General features: G+C 38.0%; 2 protein-coding genes across 2 annotated transcripts; one reads left to right on the top strand and one right to left on the bottom strand.

Annotated features, from left to right (window-relative positions):
- The first annotated feature begins 366 nt into the window (after positions 1 to 366).
- On the top strand, positions 367 to 15558 carry LOC125655840 (histidine ammonia-lyase-like). The gene is made up of 21 exons (XM_048886364.2): positions 367 to 673; positions 880 to 946; positions 1913 to 1943; positions 2454 to 2528; positions 4135 to 4207; positions 5308 to 5374; positions 5493 to 5530; positions 5660 to 5785; positions 5962 to 6101; positions 6303 to 6402; positions 7315 to 7410; positions 8630 to 8725; positions 10837 to 10895; positions 11067 to 11147; positions 12045 to 12110; positions 12378 to 12456; positions 12581 to 12667; positions 12777 to 12911; positions 13172 to 13280; positions 14582 to 14651; positions 15178 to 15558. Exons 1-21 carry the CDS (start codon positions 442 to 444, stop codon positions 15325 to 15327), a joined length of 1977 nt encoding a protein of 658 aa, XP_048742321.1. The 5' UTR covers positions 367 to 441; the 3' UTR covers positions 15328 to 15558.
- Positions 15559 to 20961: 5403 nt separating this feature from the next.
- LOC125656779 (eukaryotic translation initiation factor 3 subunit A-like) lies at positions 20962 to 25235 on the bottom strand. The gene is made up of 7 exons (XM_056142926.1): positions 25170 to 25235; positions 23092 to 23116; positions 22895 to 22942; positions 21987 to 22769; positions 21648 to 21893; positions 21309 to 21554; positions 20962 to 21215 (listed from the first exon to the last, which is right to left on the bottom strand). The coding sequence occupies exons 1-7, from the start codon at positions 25233 to 25235 to the stop codon at positions 20980 to 20982; spliced, it is 1650 nt and encodes a 549-aa protein (XP_055998901.1). The 3' UTR covers positions 20962 to 20979.
- Positions 25236 to 25608: the final 373 nt, after the last annotated feature.

Genomic DNA, 25608 nt, shown 5'->3' with positions numbered 1-25608 from the left:
TACATGGACAGTTTCAAGATCACTGATAAAAAGTATCTATTTCTTGTCAAGATTAAACTATCTTCGCATAGTTGAGAATCCTGGACTAAGATTGTTCATTCCATATTTTATGCTACAATTATGACAATTGCAGACAAATTTGAAAGCCTGACACACTCTATAGAAAAGAACCCTTAATTAAAACGTCAGTATATATAAAATGAATGGAGTCACCAGACATACAATGCCCCGATACCAATGTTTGCTCATAGAGGACCAAATGTCTTCTGTCAACGTCCGATATCTGGTAATAACATGTACCTCTCATTCCCACGTCTTATCAGTTTATCGTTCCTATCAATGTGAATAGCCCATGGTGGTCGCTTTGATTGCCCCACTTGTCTGCAAACCCTGTGGATCTGAGGACATAACACCTCTTTTTCGTGAAACACGTGAAAGTTAATGAAGCTCTCTGTGCGAGTCCGAGGTGACTGGTTTGCTGTTCCCTGTAAAGGGACTGAGAAGGTAGCATGGCTTGGGGAGGAGTCATTGAGACGATACTATAAGTCTAAGGCAGGGGTCGGGCATGCTCAGGAAAAAGTATACGAGGTCAGGAAAGCCAAGGGGGCCGCCATCTTGGATCCTGATGACGCAATTAGAGATGTCCTGGACGAAAATGATTTCGTCACCGTTGGTAAGCCATGGCAAATGAGTCGTTAGAATATTTGTAGATTATAAGACGTACTCGGTGTCAAATAATCTACAAATGTTACTATTAGACTGATGTATACATTTATCGCTTGGTAGTATTTCTCGATTCGTTCATTCCTTGCATTTATGCGTGAGTTCATCTGTATGATATTGTGTGATAAGGCAATCCTGTTATGTTGTTTATTTCAGTACTGGATAGTGATATGTCTAGTCCCGTGACCGGACCAGCGGAACCAGTGTATGTAGAAGAAAAAATGTATCCTTGTCAAGAACCCCAGTGTAAAACTGATTAGCCTGACTGACACACATACACACACACGCTCACACACACACACACAATCACCACAGTACGATAAAAAAAAAAACGTACATCGCCACACGTGGGGTGTGGAATATCTTCTCATTTACGTTCGCTATGGAAAGTCAAACAGATTTCGATGAATCTTACCTATACTATTTTTAAAGTAGCAATCCAGCTAAGAACCATGAAGTAGAGATAAAATCAGGCATTCCAAAAGACCTTACAAACGATGAAGTTTAATATGTCATGGTACCCTGGTGTATATCGTGGAAATCGTGATAACATTTGATAACGGTATAACACTGCGCATAAAAATTATACCAGAAACGTTTGAACATTCTCTTTGCGCATTTGATTGTAAACTAGACTTTTCAGCCCTTAATATGGGAAAAATTTACTATGTACATGTATCAATAGAATCGTGATTTCTTATGCGCAAGCTCAAAAGCCACAGTTGATTTTGTGATACTTGAGCTTTTAGGAACAAAATATTTTTTGTATGTTACCTTTTCATTATCCATAAGCTGTAAAACTATAGTTATCTGTGGAAAAGATCAATATTGACCAGAGAGCTACGAACCCATCCGTGATAGATAAAAAAACAACAACAACAAAACAAAAAAAACAAAACTTCGATTTACAGTGCGGACGATTGAGGTCATATATCGCTGCATTTATATTGCTTTCTAGAAATAGTACTTGTATCAAAAAATTCTAACATATCGTCCTATTTCATTTATTTCAAGACTTACCCTTAAAAATTGATTACTGCCCCCATTCTAAATGAAAACTCACAATCCAATAATTTTGCGTGTTTATGAAGCCATGTTAGGTTGCCGGTCAATTCGAAGTTCGATGATTTCAATACTTTCGCTCTGTATTTACAAACAAGAAAAATGATAAATTCCTTGACAACGAAAGCGCCAAGACTAGCGTGGAGTCTGCTACTGAGGTAAATTAATCACATGATGTGTATGAATATGTAGGTCACGTGAGTTGGATTTTTGTTGTTCCAGTTAAGGTGTAAGTTACACAGGACGGAATTGGCGGTGACTAATTTTCGTGTTAGAAGAGAATTGTGTATTGGGTATCACTAAAACACATCTATAAATCGTTTATTAGTAGTATATAGAGAGTTGATAGTGACTGTAAGTTTTTAAGCCATACTGTAGCTTCAGAATCTACGACAATTACACCCATCACGAATGATCGAATCATAACTTTGGATGAAATCGCCCAAATTCGATCTCAAAATCCAACTCACAAATCCAACACATCAGTTTTTGACAAAGACAAATTCTAGTTAGATTGTATAATCTACTGTCTGTGTAATCTGACTCATTGTTTCGTATAACCTGAATTGTATTACACTGTGCAATCCTGTCTAAATCGACACCGACGTTGTCATCCAAAACATGTCGGATTGTTCAGGTAGTGCTGTATATTCCGTTTTTCATTGCAGTACATATCTTTGGATGGCAACAGTTTATCAACAGATGACCTTCTTAGACTAGGCAAAGGTCATTACCTGATTAAGGTAGGGAATTCATTAGTAATAGGGTTATCTTATGTATCATAATTATGCCTAAACGTGGGCTGCATATATATACATTTGTATGTAGTCTGTTGTGAGAAAGGAGGTCAGTCTATCTTTGTAAATGGACAATTCTACGGGCACTTAATCAAGTCCTACTTTTTAGCTTCACGATGATGATATAGTATACAGTTACATTCACTCTGTGTTTTTTGCTGAAGTTTTTATTGAAATCCATTGTTTTATTGAAACACATTTTGCTTCAATCCAGTTTTTAATCCAGCATGTAGATCCGAGATTTTAATGACGTCCGTCTTTATGGGAATGTTCACATTCAACGAACTCGGCGAGGCATTATCAAAATTGTTGGAAAATGTGATTTCTGGATTATTTTTCACCCTTTATTTGAATTTGATATAGTAGGTAACACTTTCTATGATATACGATGTCTATGTTAAGAGTTTGGAGGTTGTCCTTCTTGGACTATGTCTAATTACCATCGTTCAAATATGGAAATCACGATGGAGACAAGATTTCGGCCATTACAACAAAACAACTTATAGATCAATAATACCTACATGTACATATATTTTCCGTACTTGAAATTATTGATAGCAAAATGAGTACAAACAAATATAAATTGATAAAGATTGATGTTTTCTTTGGTTCGTTAAACGGGAATTATGAGGGTCGCAAACAATGCAGTAAAAATCGCGTGTGTTATGTACATTTCTTTAAATCGCGTGTGTTATGTACATTTCTTTAAATCGCGTGTGTTATGTACATTTCTTTAAATCGCGTGTGTTATGTACATTTCTTTCTGCAATTTTCGCAACCTTCATCTCGATCCCGTTTAATAAACCTTTTATCATTTATATGATACATGTACATTGTGGGGATAAGACGTATAGGGGCTAATTTCCATGTTGTCATTAAAATTATACATTGGTAGAACTTTTCATCATAACACGGACTTGCCGGTACAATGAGTACATGTATCGCATACAGACTTGCGTGAATCTCAAGATGTGCTAGTGTTTTTTATTTCACATTTGCACCTGCACTTCAATTGATCCACCCCACCCCCTTTATTGCACAAAAAAACTAATCATAGATATATCCTGTAAATTTCCAAATGCCATTTTGCGCATTTAAATAAAACTCTTACAAGGATGGATTTCTAACATCCTTCAAGACAAATTAGATGATATTCCACACATGTTGTACACAGAATATAGATCAACGTGCCCAATGAACCATTCGTAAGTTACCCAGGTTTATAAATTATAATGTTAATCCGGTAAAAATGTTTTCATGCCTACATCTTTAATGATTTATCTTATCGGGAATGATTCTTCAAGAAGTTTTTCTTACATTTGATTACAACTCAGTTAGTGAAGAAGAAGAAGAAAAATTTTGCTTTACTAGTAATTTATATGTGACACCGCGGGATTACAAACAGAAATACAAATATATTTTCATGGGGCGGGGGGGGGGGGGGGTATATGAATTTTGTTGTGAATACTAAAGCTTGTATATATGTAAAATACAATAGTAAGCTAAGTCCTGTCATACGGTCTAAGATGACATGAACTGTGTTATATTGTAGTTGACTTTGGAAGCCGAGCAGAAAGTAAACAAAGCCAGAAAGCTTCTAGATGACATTGTGAATAGTAACAAAGGTAATAAAAGTTATGTCGACTTGTAATTACATGTATGTCGCCTTGTCAGCTAATTATGTTGAATAATTCAAACTTTGATGTTTACTAAATCATCGGGGACCATGTGATACAAGCTTAAGTCAGGAGGTCCTTTGATGATCACTGGGGTAGGGGGTTATGGTATGAGGGTGGGGCCAATATGGTCAGTTATTAAATTTGTGAACAATATGACATTTTTAACTTCTTGATAACTACCATTCCAATTCTTTTCAAATTTTGTATGGAGCATCGTTGGGGCAAGGGGGCCTGGATTGTAAATTTCTGGATTCCTGCATCCTTGGGGGTGGGGCGAAAATTTACAAATATTCAAAATATTCTTTTCTACAACCGCACAGGTATAAGAAAAGCTAAATGCATAGTGATTTAGATCAGGAAGACCTCTACCAAAATTGAAAATTTCATGATCCCCGGGGTTAAGGTTCTGACTCTAGGTAGGGGTCAAACTTGGTACATTGTATATACAGTGTAAATTTGTTTAACATTTAGATGATACTTTTTTAATGCTATTGATACTAAACTGAAACTAAATAGATATTTAAAAGGAGTAGATAGTCCTTTACCAAAATTGTAAATTTCATGATCCTAGGGGGTAAAGGTTTGTCTCCAGGATTGACCATTATAGTGATTGTATTTACTTCATCATTTGAAACACTTCTTGAAGTTTGATGATATGGTATAAAAACTAAATGCATATTCAGGAAAAGCAGAAAAGAATGTACTAAACTTGTGAATTTTGTAACTCCACGGTATTGATTCTAGGATGGGTCCACATTAGTCGTATTGTGTTAATGTTACATATATTATGTAAAGCTTTTCATCACTATAGACACTTTCGAGGACATTTAAAAGAAAAATTAAAACTTATACATGAATATTAAAGTTCAAATCAGAATTCTTTTTCTAGATTCTATTCGGTATGTACGATGCGGATCTGAGTAAAATACCTAGATATATCATGAAGTCAGAGGTCAAGGTCACAACTCTATTCATATCATCGCTATGATCATATTTAACTGTAATGGTGTATTTTTATTCTATAGCTCTATTTCATTTCTTTACAGTCGTTTATGGAATAACAACTGGTTTTGGGAAATTTGCTAGAACGACGATTGAAAAGGGCAAACTAATGTAAATATTCTTCCTTATAATTCGAGTAATGAATTTAAATATTTTGCTTTTCTATTTGTTGTTATGTTAATAAGCATTCTCTTATTTTGTCATATCTTACACTTTTTTTCTTTGTTAGAGAACTCCAAGAAAATTTGATTCGTTCCCATTCGGCAGGTATATCTATTTCCTCTCCATCCACCGATCCTGTTTTTGTTATTCTTCTTAGAAATAGAGTATAGTAGATTTAATTCCCTTCAGAGATCTTTACATCATATTCACATCTAAAATATTTTTTCCCTGAAGGCGTCGGACCACCACTGTCTCCTGAGAGGACACGGATGCTGCTGGCGTTACGCATCAATGTCTTAGCGAAAGGATACAGCGGGATATCCATGGAAACCCTGAAGAAATACATAGCGGCTTTTAATGGTAAAATGATTCATAACCATTTCTCAGCCCTATCAAACAATCAAATAAACATATACATGTATATTCAAAACTTAGATTTTTTAAAGATGAAATATTTGCGAAAGACTGGTAAACACGAATGGCCATACATAATCTGGAATACAGTTGATGGAATGCAGTTGTGTGTTTCTCCACAGCTAATTGTTTGCCGTGGGTACCAGAAAAAGGAACCGTTGGTGCAAGCGGAGATTTGGCGCCATTATCACATTTGGCCCTGGGCATGATGGGAGAAGGCAAAATGTGGAGTCCCAAAAGTGGATGGGCAGACGCAAAATATGTAAGTTGTGGTTACTGGTACACATTAGGAGGCAGGCAGCTCAGTCAGGCGGTGGCTGCTGAAGAATGCTCATTCAGTTTGTCAAAAAGTGAAAAAAGAATTTATTTTTCTTCAAAATACCACAAGTGTGTACGATAAGTAGAAAGACATGCTGTTTTATGATTGATAGCTTCATCTACACGTTTTACCGTATTAAATTAGGTGTTGGAATCGAACAAATTAACACCGATAAAACTTGGACCAAAGGAAGGAATAGCGCTGATTAACGGGACTCAGCTGATCACGGCCCTCGGTGTGGAAGGTAGGTTCCTCTGATCCCTGTGCTGGTGTTAATTACACGAATTAAGACATTATCATCATGTAACCCCCCTCCCCCCCCCCCTTCTCTCTCGTTAAATAAGCGTTGTGTATTTGTAAAATGATTTACACATGAATTCTTTCAGTTGTCGGTATTGATACCGTATACAGTCTTTACCTTTAAAGGGACTGGTTCACGTTTTTCGACGATTTTTTTTTTTTTTCATTTTTGCTGTTAAAAATTAAGAATATAACTCATTTAATGTTGACAACCAAAATCTGAACCTTCTGAATGCAATGTAGCTTTTAATTCTGTGTTATGTAAACAAAGACTCGAGTCTTTTTATTTAAACAAACCAGTAAAATGTTAATTTTGTAATTTAAAGAATCCTAATTTTGTACAGTCACAAATTTTAATTTTCAATTGACAAATTTTACCTAAGGTATACTTGAGATGTGATAAACACATGTAAATGTATAATAAACTTGGATCAATATTCATTTGTTTTGAAAACTTTGTAAACAATAACACACCTCAATCTTTGTTTTCAAAACAATAAATTTTCTATAATGAGCTTCTGTCATGATATTATATAAACTCATTTTTTTGTGAAACCTTCTGAACATATTAGACTGTAGATTTTGATAATGTAAGTGAAAAACAAACTTTGGGGGGGGGGGGGGGGATATCGTGAATCAGTCCCTTTAATCATCACTCCTGGTTATTTTCACGGTCTTTTGTTTAATTTCGTGTAGTTTTAAAGTCACGGTTTTGATGTCTATTCTGTATAAATGTTCTCCACCACAGTATTGATTTACGAAAATTAAACCGCAGCGAAAATTGAATTAACAACTTTCCTCTGCTGCATATCATGCTGATGGGTTTCTCATCAGTCTTATTTTTGTTCTGAATCAGCTCTTGAGCGAGCGGAAGCGATAGCGAGGCAGGCCGACATTGTAGCCGCTTTTACACTGGATGTCCTGAAGGGAACTACAAGAGCATTTGACAGTAGTAAGTATTCACTCACTGAATGATTTATGCATTGCATTAATCGATGATTTGGAATAAATTTTGGCTGTTTAATGGCCAACAAGATATGTCCTTTGTCCGTTCATTAAATGTAATTTCAACGGCAGGACATGTGAACCAAAATATTTCAAAAAGCTTGGATTTTATAAATGCCGCTCATTATGAATTGGACATAAACAATTAAATATGACCAGCTCAACAAATGAAAAATGCTAGATTCAACTACATTTACTATATATGTCCATTGCTAGACCCGCCTACACTTACTATATATGTACATTGCTAGACCCGCCTACATTTACTATATATGTACATTTCTAGACCCGCCTACATTTACTATATATGTACATTGCTAGACCCGCCTACATTTACTATATATGTACATTGCTAAATCCGCTTACACTTACTATATATGTACATTGCTAGACCCGCCTACATTTACTATATATGTACATTTCTAGACCCGCCTACATTTACTATATATGTACATTTCTAGACCCGCCTACATTTACTATATATGTACATTGCTAGATCCGCCTACATTTACTATATATGTACATTGCTAGACCCGCCTACATTTACTATATATGTACATTTCTAGATCCGCCTACATTTACTATATATGTACATTGCTAGACCCGCCTACATTTACTATATATGTACATTGCTAGACCCGCCTACATTTACTATATATGTACATTTCTAGATCCGCCTACATTTACTATATATGTACATTGCTAGACTCGCCTACATTTACTATATATGTACATTTCTAGATCCGCCTACATTTACTATATATGTACATTGCTAGATCTGTCTACATTTACTATATATGTACATTGCTAGACCCGCCTACATTTACTATATATGTACATTTCTAGATCCGCCTACATTTACTATATATGTACATTTCTAGACCCGCCTACATTTACTATATATGTACATTTCTAGATCCGCCTACATTTACTATATATGTACATTTCTAGATCCGCCTACATTTACTATATATGTACATTGCTAGACCCGCCTACATTTACTATATATGTACACTGCTAGATCCGCCTACATTTACTATATATGTACATTGCTAGACCCGCCTACATTTACTATATATGTACATTGCTAGACCCGCCTACACTTACTATATATGTACATTTCTAGATCCGCCTACATTTACTATATATGTACATTTCTGTTGAAGGTATCCACAACGTCCGACCTCACATAGGACAGAAAATGGTGGCTCGACGCCTTCGTTCTCTGCTCCACTCCGACACGCACAGATCTGAAATAGCAGGTACATGTATGGGACTACACCGATGGTTAAACTGGGGATTAAATAGTGTAAATCAGGATGTCCTTAATGAGTACCAAGTGTAATGTCATGAAATTACGGATAAGTTTATGTCATTGTGCTATTGAATTTCGGAACATTTTTGCTTACTCTTTGTGTTTGTCTATGATTTGTTTATTAAGACCCTGGACTCTTTGGTTCCTAACCACATTTACATTTAAGAGACTTCTACCAAATTTATAGAATTCATGACCCCTGGACTAGTTTTTAAGAATTCAAGGAGCGGCAATAATATAGTGAAAATACATATACATGTATAGGCATAGTACCCGTTATTAAAATGCTCTTTAACTCTTGGACATTGAGCAAACCGAACATGGAAAGTTAAGAACATTTCACTTTAATTTTAACACGTTGTGTAATAGTGCTAAATGTTGAAGATCGAGTTCCTGCACGTTACTCTGGTGAGCGTTCAGGCCTAGAGGCATATTGTTATTCTGTGTCGTAGTAGCTGTAGGTCTGTGTGGGAAAAAGTCAGGATAGACCACCTCTACCTCACACGTATGTCAGATTCTTCCCTGAGAGCTACAGATACAGCCCCGCGGCTACTCGGCCTGGGAGCTACATATACAGCCCCGCGGCTACTCGGTCTGGGAGCTACATATACAGCCCCGTGGCTACTCGGTCTGGGAGCTACATATACAGCCCCGCGGCTACTCGGTCTGGGAGCTACATATACAGCCCCGCGGCTACTCGGTCTGGGAGCTACATATACAGCCCCGCGGCTACTCGGTCTGGGTAGCTACATATACAGCCCCGCGGCTACTCGGTCTGGGAGCTACATATACAGCCCCGCGGCTACTCGGTCTGGGAGCTACATATACAGCCCCGCGGCTACTCGGTCTGGGAGCTACATATACAGCCCCGCGGCTACTCGGTCTGGGTAGCTACATATACAGCCCCGCGGCTACTCGGTCTGGGTGGTACATATACAGCCCCGCGGCTACTCGGCCTGGATAGTATATATACAGCCCCGCGGCTACTCGGTCTGGGTAGTACATATACAGCCCCGCGGCTACTCGGTCTGGGAGCTACATATACAGCCCCGTGGCTACTCGGTCTGGGTAGTACATATACAGCCCCGCGGCTACTCGGTCTGGGAGCTACATATACAGCCCCGCGGCTACTCGGTCTGGGTGGTACATATACAGCCCCGCGGATACTCGGCCTGGATAGTATATATACAGCCCCGCGGCTACTCGGTCTGGGTAGTACATATACAGCCCCGCGGCTACTCGGTCTGGGAGCTACATATACAGCCCCGTGGCTACTCGGTCTGGGTAGTACATATACAGCCCCGCGGCTACTCGGTCTGGGTGCTACATATACAGCCCCGCGGCTACTCGGTCTGGGAGCTACATATACAGCCCCGCGGCTACTCGGTCTGGGAGCTACATATACAGCCCCGCGGCTACTCGGTCTGGGAGCTACATATACAGCCCCGCGGCTACTCGGTCTGGGAGCTACATATACAGCCCCGCGGCTACTCGGTCTGGGAGCTACATATACAGCCCCGCGGCTACTCGGTCTGGGTAGTACATATACAGCCCCGCGGCTACTCGGTCTGGGTGGTACATGTACAGCCCCGCGGCTACTCGGCCTGGATAGTATATATACAGCCCTGTGGCTACTCGGTCTGGGTGGTACATATACAGCCCCGCGGCTACTCGGTCTGGGTAGTACATATACAGTCCCGCGACTACGCGGCCTGGGTAGTACATATACATGTAGCTGTTTGGTTTCCATCTTACCAGATGTTTGACCCTTACTTTTATTTCACTAAGACGATACTGTAGTTTTCTTTCTAAATGATACAGCATTAACGAAATCATGTCTGAATTCCGAGTGTTTTAGTAATGTTTTATAATGTTTTTGTCATGTATTACAATGTTTTTTTTTTTTATAACGTTTTATGATTTTATATTGCTTTACATTTTTTTTAATAATATATGTATTTGTGATATTTCACAACTGTTAATATTGTAATGTTTAACAATGTTTTATGGTGTGTTTTTTATGTTTTATAATGTACCTATCCTGTGTTCTGTCTGTAGAAAGTCACCGATTCTGTGACCGTGTCCAGGACGCCTACACGCTGAGATGTTGTCCACAGGTATCCACTACACACAGAAATCATGTTGCTGAAACATTCAAAGACTAACATTTAAATATAAGATAATCCTGATAATTTTAAAGACATCCTGTACCTCTAGTTGGAGGTAAGGGAATCCGGATACACGGTGTAGTAATCGATTGTTCTCATACTGTACTCTGTTGTTGATAGGTACACGGAGTGGTCAATGACACCATAGCCTTCGTCAGAAGTATTCTGTCTGTAGAGGTCAACAGCGCCACGGACAACCCTGTATCCTTTCTATGAACTAAAGGTTTATATCACTGTATAGGACCACAAGTCGTTCATATTATGAGAGTATATAAGGGATGAGAAGCATGGGTGATTTGTGTAGAGAAATTACCATAATTATGGTCCCATTGTTTACTGATTTCCATAGTAAACAGTCTGTATATTCCTTATATTTCTATTTTGCCTTTCATGTATACTAGTGACACTTTAGGGTCCCATTTTACACGAACAGCTATAATATTTCATTGTCACTTCTATGCTTTTGGAGCCATTTCACTGTAAAATAAAGATAGGAAATCACAAACAAACAAACTTGTTAATTCTGGACGTTAGTCTTGTCCAAGTCAGAAAACAAATCTCTACTGGTCAAGTTTACGATTTAGTCCTGTCCAGTAATCCCCGTATCAGTTCATCCGTCTCGTTTTCCAATCTATATTCCTTATAATTATAAGGTTACTTACAGATCGACAGCTTCCTACAGAATGTATTCTGAACAAGCGTTTACAAAAGTTATTGCCCTTCATATAAATTGAATTTTTGCGCCTTTTCTTTTACTGTTTCCAATTTTTACTTTTAGGTAAATAAGTTCGAAATTTTCTTTCTATATACCTCTTGTTCCAAATAACGACAGCCCCAGTACGAATTCTGTCATGGTTGACCAATATTTACATGTGCATATTTTGGCATAAAATGTTTTCGAATTATAGAGGGACCAACAGTCTTAAGAATGACAAGTTGAGTGATTGTAAGACCGAGTGAAGACGGCCATTAATTATTGAACTGAAGAACACGGTGGCGGGATTGTAGTGTGTAATGAACAGTCGGTTCTTGTGCGGATCAAGGGAGAAAATTCACAAGCCTATTAACCATTTTTGCCACCTTAACTCCTTGCTCTAGATGGTTTTTGCGGATACGGGTGAAATTATATCCGGTGGAAATTTTCATGGAGAATACCCAGCTAAGGTTAGAACATTTTAAAGATTAATAAAATGGATATTTTGAACGCAGTTATTGATTTTGCAAATGTAGTGATGACATGGAAGACAATAAATTCATTCATGTTACCTCGAAAAGTAATGGCGAGCTACGTACGAGGAATAAGTCATACAAAACCCCCAGATACGATGTAAGGGTATGCATAAACATTTTACATAAAAATCTCTGTATAACAAACTTCATTTTCCACAAGTCTGGTATGTATTGGTATTCCTTCTCTTCCTTTCATCACAGGCTCTGGATTACTTGGCGATTGGCATACACGAGATAGCAAATATGAGTGAGAGACGGACAGAGCGGCTGGTTAATCCTGGTAATTTTATGCTAATCAATATATTACTTCTTTCTTCCGATTAAGACAACGATCGAGCAGTTTGTTCTTGTACACAATAAACTAAAAGCCGTCCTCTTAATGAAACATTTTATGAAAACTTCAGCTTACAGCGAATTGGACGCTTTCTTAACTCCTGAAGGGGGCTTGAATTCCGGATTTATGATCGCCCATTGTACAGCAGCCGCTTTAGGTATGTTGAAATAAAAAATAAATCTGATTAATTATGAGTTTCCCCTGATGATTAAATGAAGTTACCTCAAATGTCATGATTCATTCATATATATCTCGCATTTTCAAAGTGTCCGAAAATAAAGTATTGTGCCACCCAGCCTCAATTGACTCCTTGACGACGAGTGCGGGAACGGAAGATCACGTGTCAATGGGTGGGTTTGCCGCCAGAAAATGTCTACGTGTGGTAGAACACGTCGAGCAGGGTAGGGTATAAATGTATTCCAATATATTCACTCCATTATCTGTGAATTTTATTTAAAATTCCTTTACTCATTGAACTTCAAGGGGAAAAACCGTGTCATAATTGTCATTAACTACCTGTCATTTCTTCGTAGAATTTGCAATCATTGTACATGTGTTTCACTATATTCTTTCTACACTGTATCTCATATTCCAAAACATAAAAGAGAGATTGAGAGAGAAAAAAGAGGGACATCAAATGATAGAATTTACAAATTTACAGTTTTAGCCATAGAACTTCTTGCTTCATGTCAAGCCATAGAATTCCTGAGGCCCCTTAAAACAACGCCGCCACTAGAAGAAGTGCATAAACTCGTCAGAAAACTAGCCGGGTATTGTTATCTTTGAACTCTCTCTTTTAAAACTTACAGATGTATAGATGTATTTATTGTATACTGTTCGCCACTGCTCCGTCAGCATAGATTTGTATATATTTTGTTTTCAATTTTGTTTAAGTTGTTCTGTTCAGAAGATTTGTATGTGTTTTTTTTCATGTACCAGGACGCAGTTGCACAAAAGTTAGTTAAGCTTAACTGACGATTAACTTCAAGCTAACCTATAGAAATGTTAAAGTTAATAACAAGTTAACTGTTAGTTAAAGTTAACTAACCTTCGTGTAACTGGGTCCAGATGGCTTACATGTTATGAACTTGCAACTCTTGCGTAAAATTTACCATTCTGGAACACCAATATATTGTTGCTCCCATGATTCCACAAATTCGTATGAAGTCTTCTCTTGGCATAGAATATTGTGTACGGTGTGTAAAACACACAATTGATGGATCATTCTTTTACGCTGGTGTGTATTTTTGCCCCCCCCCCCCCCCCACCACCCCTTACACGGTTTTTGACCTAGAATTTACTTAAAACTCACACTCAGTCCCTTCGCCATATTTTTGTTTCTTTCTACATCCATTTATTTACATTACGGATCGTTCTTCCATGAAAGGAAGCTATATTTGTACATGTACATAACTGATGTTAAAAAGTAGAATTTATACAACCGAGATTTGAGATCAATGGACTGTTTTTGGTGTTATTTTGGTGTCCAGGACCCAGTTGCTCGAATGTTAGTCAACTTTAACTAACAGTTAACTTGTTATTAACTCTTACATTTATATAGTGTTGACTAGACGTTAACTATCGGTTAAACTTAACTTACGTATGTGCAACTGTCTACTGTTCTTTTTGTGTTTGAACTTTAACATTTGTTATAACTGTTAAACTGTGTTAGATACAAGGTCATCTATCAAGGTCAATGTTACACTGCCACAACTGCTTGTAACCACGCTTAGGGTACGGTGTTACACTAACACAACTGCTTATTACCACGCTTAGGGTACGGTGTTTCACTAACATAACTGCTTATGACCACACTTAGGGTACGGTGTTTCACTAACATAACTGCTTATAACCACGCTTAGGGTACAGTGTTTCACTAACATAACTGCTTATGACCACGCTTAGGGTACAGTGTTTCACTAACATAACTGCTTAGGACCACGCTTAGGGTACAGTGTTTCACTGACATAACTACTTATGACCACGCTTAAGTTCAGTGTTTCACTGACATAACTGCTTATGACCACACTTAGGGTACAGTGTTTCACTAATGTGTCTTGTTTCTAATTAGTCCTTGGAAAAAAGACAGATTCATGGCTCCTGATATTGATGCAGTAACAAAACTCCTTCAGGATGAAACAGTAAGTGAACGGAATTGTTTTGAAAGAGGTCTACTTTTATTAATGAGAAAACTTGAGTTTAAATTTCTATGATACTATTAGTGTAGATAGATAGAGATAGATAGATATTGTCTCCCTTGGTTTGTGGTTTGATATGATCTATAACCAAGGAGTTGTGTTTTTTATCCCTAAGCCTTGGCGAGATAACGTAATAATAATTGTTGTGCTTGTGGCTCCACTGTTGTTTAACGTGTTTCGAAAGGGCAATATTATTGCTGGTGAATTGAAATTGAGTGGCGGATCTCGAGCATTGTTGTGAAGCTGTTGAATTCAACAGAATTGTGTAAATATTTCTATGTCAGAATTCACTTAAATTGCTGTAGTCGATGGATATTTTTGTGACTAGTTATCTGCATGATTTGGTCGACAGATCTGTTATTTTCACTTTGGATGTAAATGTTGGGATTCTGCTTTCTGACATGATTGTATGTACACATGGGATGACGTCATATCTATCTATCTATCTATCTGAATGATATTTCACCAGGTTTGGAGAAAAGTCAAACCTTTTATGGATAATTACCACGCACAACAGGATATCGAAACACGAGTTTTCTCTCCAACGTCCAGTTTTGCTGCAGAAGCGCCACCTATCGCCAAAAGACGCAAGACCAGCAGCCTGTCCAGACCAAGATAACTGAATCCAATATATCTCTCAATTAATTCTTGAAACTGACAGTACATTATTAACAGGCTTCGCATGTCTTCTGTATATGTGTGTGACGGCGAAGGTGTATCCTTACAAGATTGGGTGCATAGTGTATGATAACGTAATTGTCGTTAGTTAAAGTAAAAGGGGTTGGTGTACATATATACAATGTAGTGTCTTTTTATTACGTGTGCATATCTAATAAATGGTGATATATTAGATTCCCCTTTTTAAATCCTCTCATGATCACAGGCACCTGAAGTATGGATATTACTACCCCCCCCCCCCTTTTTCATATTTTTTTGTTGTTGGTGGCAATAATTTCTCTGAAATGTATGAATTCCCAGTCTATCTCATCCCTCTTTCGATTCATGAAATCGTTTCACGCTTTTTGTAAGCTTCAGAGATTGGCTTTCTACCGGTATAATAAAATACAAAAGGTAAGAAACAAAAATTTGTAAACAAACAGGGGGTCCCCGTTTCGGGGCACATTTTCCAAGTAATTACAGAGTTACCTAGGAATTTTGGCGAGTGGCAGGTCGGGGAGATGTCATACTACAAGTCTCTTCAACTCAAAACCCATCTGATCTCTTTTATTTGACACAATCTTGCATGCATTAATCGGACAGGGCTTCATTTCTTCCACTGGCAGTCAAAAAGAGTACGAATTTGTTATACGCGCCGTGTGATTGGTTCGCAAAGACTTTGCTTAGTCTCGGGATCATCCGAAGGGTCTCGGGATTATTCGCGGACCAATCACACGACACGTTATAAATTCGTACTAGGTGACCTCCTTTTTGGCTGCCAGTGGAAGAAATGAAGCCCTGTCCGATTAATGCATGCAAGATTGTGTCAAATAAAAGAGATCAGATGGGTTTTGAGTTGAAGAGACTTGTAGTATGACATCTCCCTGACCTGCCACTTGCCAAAATCCCTTAGGTAACGCTGTAATTACTTGGAAATGTGCCCCGAAACGGGAACCCCCTGTTGTTTACAAATTTTTGTTTCTTACCTTGTGTATTTTATTATACCGATAGAAGGCCAATCTCTAAAGCTTACAAAAAGCGTGAAACGATTACATGAATCGAAAGAGGGATGAAATAGACTGGGAATTCATACATTTCAGAGAAATTATTGCCACCAAACAACAAAAAAATATGAAAAAGGGAGGGGGGGGGTTAGTAATATCCATACTTCAGGTGCCTGTGATGTCGACATGAAGTGTTGTTAGGGCGTCATGACAAGTATGTCGATATGAAGCGTTGTTAGGGCGTTATGACAAGTATGTCGATATGAAGCGTTGTTAGGGCGTTATGACAAGTATGTCGATATGAAGCGTTGTTAGGGCGTTATGACAAGTATGTCGATATGAAGCGTTGTTAGGGCGTTATGACAAGTATGTCGATATGAAGTGTTGTTAGGGCGTTATGAAAAGTATGTCGACATGAAGCATTGCAGTTTATACCCTCATTTACTTTCAAAACTGAAATTCATTTCATATATCTGCGGTATACTTTCATTTCTGTCGGAATAGCACTAAATGCACTATATCTATTAAGATTCATACGCTCATTGCTCACGACTTCATCGCATTCATGAGGAAATATCTATCATTACACTTGATCATTTAAAGAATCGAAAGCAAAACAATGGAAATGGAAATATTGGTATGTGTATAACAGGATGACTTCTTTTAGAATAACTTTAACTGTATTTTACGAAGCAACCAGTTTTAATAACAGAGCACCAGGTGGTGTTGCACAGGATGCGACGGTGAATCAATGGAAATCAACCGATACCAATAATCCAATTATTGCTTACACTCAGCGCATCAAAATTAAAGCATGATACACACAATGTGAAATACAACAAAATAATAATCAACTGTGGAAAGTGATATAGGAAGCAGTGGGGAGTCTACAAACTTTTGAAAGAATAACATTCCCCCCTTTTTGGTAGAAAATAAGATTGATTTTTTGGGGGCCATTTCGATCACTGAAAACATCTCTTTTTATGAAAAATATAACTAAATATATCGCAATGGAATAGTTTTTGGATGCGCTCATGGAAAGGGGATCATTTATTGGTGGGCCTGAAATTAAACTCGGGCATCGGGCATTACAGTAGCCAGGCGCTTAACCCAATGAAATATCCAGGCTAATGTCTATGGTCCATCTCTTTGGTATGAAATCAGATTTCTTACAAGTTCCATCTAATCATAATCATAATAAATAACTTTTGAATTGGTTAATACTTTATTATTTGTTATTTGGAACTGTGTGAGGATCAAAGTGGCTGCAAAGGAGAAAGATGCAGCTAATTTAAAGTTAACACTGGTGAATGGTAGACCAGACGTAGTCAAGGTAAAGTTATCACTGATTGGTAGATCAGAAATAGTCAAGGTAAAGTTATCACTGGTGAATGGTAGATCAGAAGTAGTCAAGGTAAAGTTATCACTGAATGGTAGATCAGAAGTAGTCAAGGTAAAGTTATCACTGAATGGTAGACCAGAAGTAGTCAAGGTAAAGTTATCACTGGTGAATGGTAGATCAGAAGTATTCAAGGTAAAGTTTTCGCTGGTGAATGGTAGACCAGAAGTATTCAAGGTAAAGTTTTCGCTGGTGAATGGTAGACCAGAAGTAGTCTAGGTAAAGTTATCACTGAATGGTAGACCAGAGGTAGTCAAGGTAAAGTTATCACTGAATGGTAGATCAGAAGTAATCTAGGTAAAGTTATCACTGAATGGTAGATCAGAAGTAGTCAAGGTAAAGTTATCACTGAATGGTAGATCAGACGTAGTCTAGGTAAAGTTAACACTGGTCAATGGTAGACCAGAAGTAGTCAAGGTAAAGTTATCACTGAATGGTAGATCAGAAGTAGTCAAGGTAAAGTTATCACTGGTGAATGGTAGACCAGAAGTAGTCAAGGTAAAGTTATCACTGAATGGTAGATCAGAAGTACTCAAGGTAAAGTTATCACTGAATGGTAGACCAGACGTAGTCTAGGTAAAGTTATCACTGAATGGTAGACCAGAAGTAATCAAGGTAAAGTTATCACTGGTGAATGGTAGACCAGAAGTACTCAAGGTAAAGTTATCACTGAATGGTAGATCAGAAGTAGTCTAGGTAAAGTTATCACTGAATGGTAGATCAGAAGTATTCAAGGTAAAGTTTTCGCTGGTGAATGGTAGACCAGAAGTATTCAAGGTAAAGTTTTCGCTGGTGAATGGTAGACCAGAAGTAGTCTAGGTAAAGTTATCACTGAATGGTAGACCAGAGGTAGTCAAGGTAAAGTTATCACTGAATGGTAGATCAGAAGTAGTCTAGGTAAAGTTATCACTGGTGAATGGTAGATGAGAAGTAGTCTAGGTACATCGAGCTACTCTTGATGAAAACAAGTATTCCTTTCAGCTGATCTGCAGAAACGTCTCATTTTCAATATGAATATGATTATATTTCATAAACTTCAGTAATGTATGATAATACTTCCCCCACCCCCAGCCCACCCTACGGCTACCCTTTAAAGCTGACACGTGTCCTTCATCTTCCATAGTTGTGTAATCAGAAGAGAAATAGGAACAATTCAAGATAACGAACAGTGATCAATTTCATCAAAAAAGATACAAAATTAAAAATACAGGGTATCAGACCAGGATTTCTTAACACTGATCCTACATTTTCCAATTTTAAATGGTGTAACACTTTCAAGACCTTAACACAGGATCTTTATCCGCGGTATTCATTTTCACCTGTCAGTTTAAAGGACTGATTAAGGCACTCCATGTAATAGAAAGAGATTAAAATGCAACAGACCAAACCGACATTCGACTCCGAGTTATTTTAACCTCTAATTAGATGTTCTACCAGCTGAGCTAAATGGTAACTCCCATCGAAAATATCTGACCGCCACAATTGTGCTCATAAAGATTTCAACTGATTTGTATATCCACATTTATGAATGGAGGTTTTTCATAAGATGAGTGGCGACAGCACAATGTATGCATCTTCTATTTTTGATAAAGTTCAATTAAGAAAAGTGTATCAACTATTCAAAAGATATCGAAGACAAAGGAAATTCGGGCAGAAGTACACAAAATAAATAACTTATAAAATTAATAAAATAAGCGGTTTTGCATTTGAGCAAGACAAAAATACATGTACATGTTGAGGGGAGGCTAACACAGTTTCGTCCAAATTAGAAAATTCCAACACAGGAACAGACAATATCAAATGCAATCGGTATTTGTCTCCCCCAGTCAGTCCCAAATTTATTCTTCAAATTTTCAAACAAGAGGCCTATGGGCCACATCGCTCACCTGAGTCACCTTGGCTCATATTTAGCGATTTTTCCTAAATATTTGCATGTAAAACTTTGATCCCTATTATGGCCCCATCCAACACCCAGCGGCCATGATTTTAACAAACTTGAATCTGCACTATGTCAGGAAGCTTTCATGTAAATCTCAGCTTTTCTGGCTCAATGGTTGTTGAGAAGATTTTTAAAGATTTTCCCAATTTATTTGTATGTAAAACTTTGATCCCCTATTGTGGCCCCATCCTATCCTCGGGGCAATGATTTTAACAAATTTGAATCTGCAATATGTTAGGAAGCTTTCATGTAAATTTCCACTTTCCTGGCCCTGTAATTTTTTAGAAGAAAATATTTCAAAGTTTTCCTCGATATATGTGTATGTAAAACATTCATCCCCTATTGTGGCCCTATCCTACCCCTGGGGGCCATGATTTTAAGAAAAGTGAATCTGCAATATGTCAGAAAGCTGTCATGTAAATTTCAGCTTTTCTAGCCCAGTGGTTCTTGAAAAGAAGATTTTTAAATGACCCACCCTATTTTTGCATTTTTGTGATTATCTCCCCTTTGAAAGGGACATGGTTATTCATTTGGACTTATAAGCCCTTCTCCTAAGGATGCTTTTGGCCAAGTTTGGTTAAAATTGGCCCATTGGTTTTGGAGAAGAAGTCGAAAATGTAAAAAAGTTTACAGACAGACGTCCGGACAGACGATCAGACGACGGACAGCAGACGATCAGAAAAGCTCACTTAAGCTTTCATAAATGTGCCTCAAAATTTTACATAGGAATATATCAGAACATTCCTTTAGGATCTTTTCTAGAACCATTTAGATACAAGTTGTTGAATGATTTGTCTAGCATCCCCATGCAGTGTTAATTCGGGTGTTACTGAAGTTAAAAGAGGGGTTCAACTTTTAAATATGGATTTATAGGGAATATGTCTTGAAATCTCTTACGGAAGCAGAGGGGTGCAGTGTTCATGTACGGTAACTACATCTGAAATGACCAACAAAGAATGCATTCTTAGTGCACCACATACATTTCGCTTTTATGCATAAATGTCATGAAAATGCATATTCTTTCAAGGGTATTTCACAACTTTAAACTCATCCAAATCCAGGAGATTCTCAATATCCAAACAATTATGAAATAAATTATGCATGAAACATTTATTGAACATTAATACCTTTTTTATAACAAAGTAAGATACATAGAATGTCCTGTAATCAAGCGTTCGTTTTCCAAGAGTCAATTTAATCCCGGTTACCCATAAATCGAGCTAAAGAATAACATTATCCTCTGCGTTTCTGGGTTTTTTGTCAATCACTATCTTAATCATCTCCATTACATTTCCTTGGAGGTTTTCGTCGGTTATCGTCTTCATTTTCACGTTCCTCCTTTGGTGGTGGTCTACGGCGGCGTCCTTCTTCGTTTTCACGTTCCTCCTTTGGTGGTGGTCTACGGCGGCGTCCTTCTTCATTTTCACGTTCCTCCTTTTTTGGTGGCTTTTGTTTATCATTGTCTTCATTATCTCCATCCTCTTTCTTGGGAGGTCTTCGTTTACCATCTTTATCATCATCACCGTCTTTCTTGGGACGTCTCCGTTTACCATCTTCCTCATCATCTCCACCGTCTTTCTTGGGACGTCTTCGTTTGCCACCTTCCTCATCATTTTCACGTTCCTCCTTTGGTGGTGGTCTACGGCGGGGTCCTTCTTCATTTTCTCGTTCCTCCTTTTTTGGTGGCTTTTGTTTATCATTGTCTTCATTATCTCCATCTTCTTTTTTGGGAGGTCTTCGTTTACCATCTTTATCATCATCTCCACCGTCTTTCTTGGGACGTCTTCGTTTGCCACCTTCCTCATCATTTTCACGTTCCTCCTTTGGTGGTGGTCTACGGCGGGGTCCTTCTTCATTTTCTCGTTCCTCCTTTTTTGGTGGCTTTTGTTTATCATTGTCTTCATTATCTCCATCCTCTTTCTTGGGAGGTCTTCGTTTACCATCTTTATCATCATCTCCACCGTCTTTCTTGGGACGTCTTCGTTTGCCACCTTCCTCATCATTTTCACGTTCCTCCTTTGGTGGTGGTCTACGGCGGGGTCCTTCTTCATTTTCACGTTCCTCCTTTGGTGGTGGTCTACGACGGGGTCCTTCTTCATTTTCTCGTTCCTCCTTTTTTAGTGGTTTTTGTTTATCATCGTCTTCATTATCTCCATCCTCTTTCTTGGGAGGTCTTCGTTTACCATCTTTATCATCATCACCGTCTTTCTTGGGACGTCTTCGTTTACCATCTTCCTCATCATCTCCACCGTCTTTCTTGGGACGTCTTCGTTTGCCACCTTCCTCATCATTTTCACGTTCCTCCTTTGGTGGTGGTCTACGGCGGGGTCCTTCATTTTCACGTTCCTCCTTTTTTGGTGGCTTTTGTTTATCATCGTCTTCATTATCTCCATCCTCTTTCTTGGGAGGTCTTCGTTTACCATCTTTATCATCATCACCGTCTTTCTTGGGACGTCTTCGTTTACCATCTTCCTCATCATCTCCACCATCTTTCTTGGGACGTCTTCGTTTGCCACCTTCCTCATCATTTTCACGTTCCTCCTTTGGTGGTGGTCTACGGCGGGGTCCTTCTTCATTTTCACGTTCCTCCTTTGGTGGTGGTCTACGACGGGGTCCTTCATTTTCACGTTCCTCCTTTTTTGGTGGCTTTTGTTTATCATCGTCTTCATTATCTCCATCCTCTTTCTTGGGAGGTCTTCGTTTACCATCTTTATCATCATCACCGTCTTTCTTGGGACGTCTCCGTTTACCATCTTCCTCATCATCTCCACCATCTTTCTTGGGACGTCTTCGTTTGCCACCTTCCTCATCATTTTCACGTTCCTCCTTTGGTGGTGGTCTACGACGGGGTCCTTCATTTTCACGTTCCTCCTTTTTTGGTGGCTTTTGTTTATCATTGTCTTCATTATCTCCATCCTCTTTCTTGGGAGGTCTTCGTTTACCATCTTTATCATCATCACCGTCTTTCTTGGGACGTCTTCGTCTGCCACCTTTCTTATCATCTCCGTCATCTTTCTTGGGGGGAGGTCTTCGTCTGTCTTCGTCCTCATCTTTGGCATTTTCTGTAATTGAATACAGTTTAAACAAATGCGGGTGGACTATGTAATACACTTGGAAGCCTTTTGAGAATTAGATCAACATATGATAAAAGGAATCCACAAAAAATATAATTTTTCATCAAACGTACCCTCTAACTCATCCAGCATACGCTCAAGAAGATCAATCTCTGAATCATCTGTAACATTGCAGAAGAGATGAAAAATTAGCAATGTATCTAATTATAGTTATATGCAAGAACCTAGTAAAGTAATTACATTCATTTCACCTTCACATTCCATTTTATTTACATGTGTAGCTGAATAGACTTTTTCTTATTCTGATTACCTTTTTCTCCACCTTTCTTTGGTCCCTGTTAACATAAAAAGAAAAGATATTACATAAATGCTACACAATTTGGTCCTTTGATATTTTTTTCATGCATGACATCACTTGCATTTAAACAACAACTACACGTGTTTTGAATCTGCAAATATATTTCTATTTTCAGTTTTCTACCAATAGTATTACCCGAAACCTGCTAGTGGAATGTAACACTATTGATAATCACACATATTGTCCAAACAACAATACGATCAACCATTCACGAAAGAATCCACATGGAGAATGGTGACGTCTCAATATGGGGACGTGAAACAAATAACAATTTTGTGGAGAATCAGCAAATTTAATTTTAGGTCCATAGTTTCCAAGCATGTTTATAAAAACCCACACGGGCGCATTGACTACATTCCGAATTGATGACCTGCATTTTATGATTATCAATGGAAACTACTGTCAGGAGGACAGTAATTCATAAATCGACACTTTTAATGATTTGAGAGGTTGATTGCTTCAAACTAGTCTTAATGCAGTGGGATAAAAATATACAAACACAAAAATAATTTATTGGGTAATCTTCTTGAGTTTCATATCATCAGTCACAAATTGCATTGCCCTAACTCTTTATGTGGCTATGATCAAATAGCATACAGAGATCCAAACATAAGTAACGATCTATAAATAACATACAGAGATCCAAACATAAGTAACGATCTATAAATAGCATACAGAGATCCAAACATAAGTAACGATCTATAAATGGTTACACCAAAGATCGAATTGGACAAAATGAATTACGTTGTGAAAAAGTCCACAAAAGTAGTACAAATACTGGTAGGTCAGAAATCACAACGCCTATTCTAGCACATCTGGTTTCACTAGTATCATAAGCAGTTTTCATACACACTGATTCTCCATTTGTTGACCATTAAATTAACGGATGTTTATTACATGTAGCATGTACCATTTGTGGTAGGTCAGGGGTCAGTGTTCACTTCGTAAAAGGGATGTTGTCAGTTCGAGTCCCATTCGTGGCATGACAAACATTAGGCGAAAAGATAGGGAATGATTGTCCCTTCACCAAAACGTTTGGCATTTACAGATGTAGAAGTGCGATTTGCAGGTTTTTCGGATGTGACAGGAAACAAAGCTCCGTGTCGCAGCAGGTGTTGGGACGTTAAAGAACCCTTACTGCTACGTCATGGGTGTTAAGTGCAGGATTAAGTTTGTGGTACTTCAACTCAAGCTACTGATGTCTCAAAATTAGTGTAAAATTCCAAAGAGGAATGAGTTTGATCAGAAACATTTTTGTGTGACCTACCTCCAAGAGAATTTTCCTAGCCCTAATCATGTGGTCGTCTCCGGTAATTCATGTATATGGTATACCAGGGAATATTCGTTGAAGTTTTGAACATATCTTAATGTACCATTCATGTACATGTGCAGACGAAACTATCGTAAATAAGGTATTTTGAGGGGAAAGAAGATACATATATGTTAATTTATAAATAAACTTTTTAAAACTGAGATGATAGAATCTTTAAAACCCTAAATAACTAAGAGTATAGATTTGATAAAAAAGACAACGGACATTTTTATTAATTATAAAATGAACTATGATGATAAGATATGTCGTTCTGTTAAGGATGCTCTTTCAAATTTATCAGGTTAATAGATGGGGACTATGATATGAAGAACCCTGGAATTTGAATTTTCAAAACTTTTCAGATAGATTCTTAAATGGACACAATGTATGTTCTATATTTCCGAGTACTGAGTACTGTAGCAGATAGCCAAAGTCTGTATGACATTCTAAGTATTTTGAATCCCCATGTTTATGCTTCCTATTTAGTGGTACCAAACATGTGCATTGTATAGGAAAGTACCCAGTAGTACAAACACGTTCCCTTCACTAATTTGATAGAGAGTTCCACAAAATATCTTGCTTTATATAATCAATTCGATTGCATCCACATACAGCAATGATTCATGCCATTAGCAAATAAGAGAGTAAGAATGAACGAAACGAATGTATTTTGAAATGATGTAGTGAATAATTAAGGGTTTGAAATTATTCTCCTTACCTTTGGTCTGGCCTGAGCAAGCAGGACCCCGCAGAGCAGAACGATGCACAGAAGACCAACCTTCATGTTGAACCTCTCTTCCTAACTGTCGATGTCTCGACCAATTCCTCCTTATATACCATCCACGGCTACCCGAATCGTGACCGAAGTAAATCGCCTTACCGTGTCTTCCATTCATCTAGAATCTGTTTTAGTAAACTTTTGTATATTGGTTTTTGTTACCATTTGTTTAGAGCTTTGAAAAGGGTAATTAAAGAATTGTCCGAATCATGCACTCTGATACTGACCAGCTTAAAAGCAGAGTAGTCACGTATCATTTGGTCACGTTGGTGCGGGCGGACTGGGTGTTGGACCCAAAGCAGATATATTCATTTCAAGGGTTTCCATGCATATATTCTTATTCTGAATTCTCTTTATGATGAATTGTACAAAGGCCTAA

Source organism: Ostrea edulis, chromosome 7 (genome assembly GCF_947568905.1).
Source record: "Ostrea edulis chromosome 7, xbOstEdul1.1, whole genome shotgun sequence".
In the NCBI taxonomy this organism is placed as follows: Eukaryota; Metazoa; Mollusca; class Bivalvia; order Ostreida; family Ostreidae; genus Ostrea; species Ostrea edulis.
The sequence above is the reverse complement of the archived record's forward strand: the minus strand, read 5'-3'. Positions and strand labels throughout refer to the sequence as shown.

Excerpts from the sequence above, each read along its gene's own strand:
- LOC125655840 (XM_048886364.2), top strand. The coding sequence starts at position 442 with ATGAAGCTCTCTGTGCGAGTCCGAGGTGACTGGTTTGCTGTTCCCTGT. Across the intron at positions 6,102-6,302 it reads GATGGGCAGACGCAAAATAT|GTGTTGGAATCGAACAAATT; the intron begins GTAAGTTGTGGT and ends GTATTAAATTAG. Across the intron at positions 11,148-12,044 it reads ACAGCGCCACGGACAACCCT|ATGGTTTTTGCGGATACGGG; the intron begins GTATCCTTTCTA and ends TCCTTGCTCTAG.
- LOC125656779 (XM_056142926.1), bottom strand. The coding sequence starts at position 25,235 with ATGAAGGTTGGTCTTCTGTGCATCGTTCTGCTCTGCGGGGTCCTGCTT. Across the intron at positions 23,117-25,169 it reads TTGCTCAGGCCAGACCAAAG|GGACCAAAGAAAGGTGGAGA; the intron begins GTAAGGAGAATA and ends TTATGTTAACAG. Across the intron at positions 22,770-22,894 it reads TATGCTGGATGAGTTAGAGG|AAAATGCCAAAGATGAGGAC; the intron begins GTACGTTTGATG and ends ATTCAATTACAG.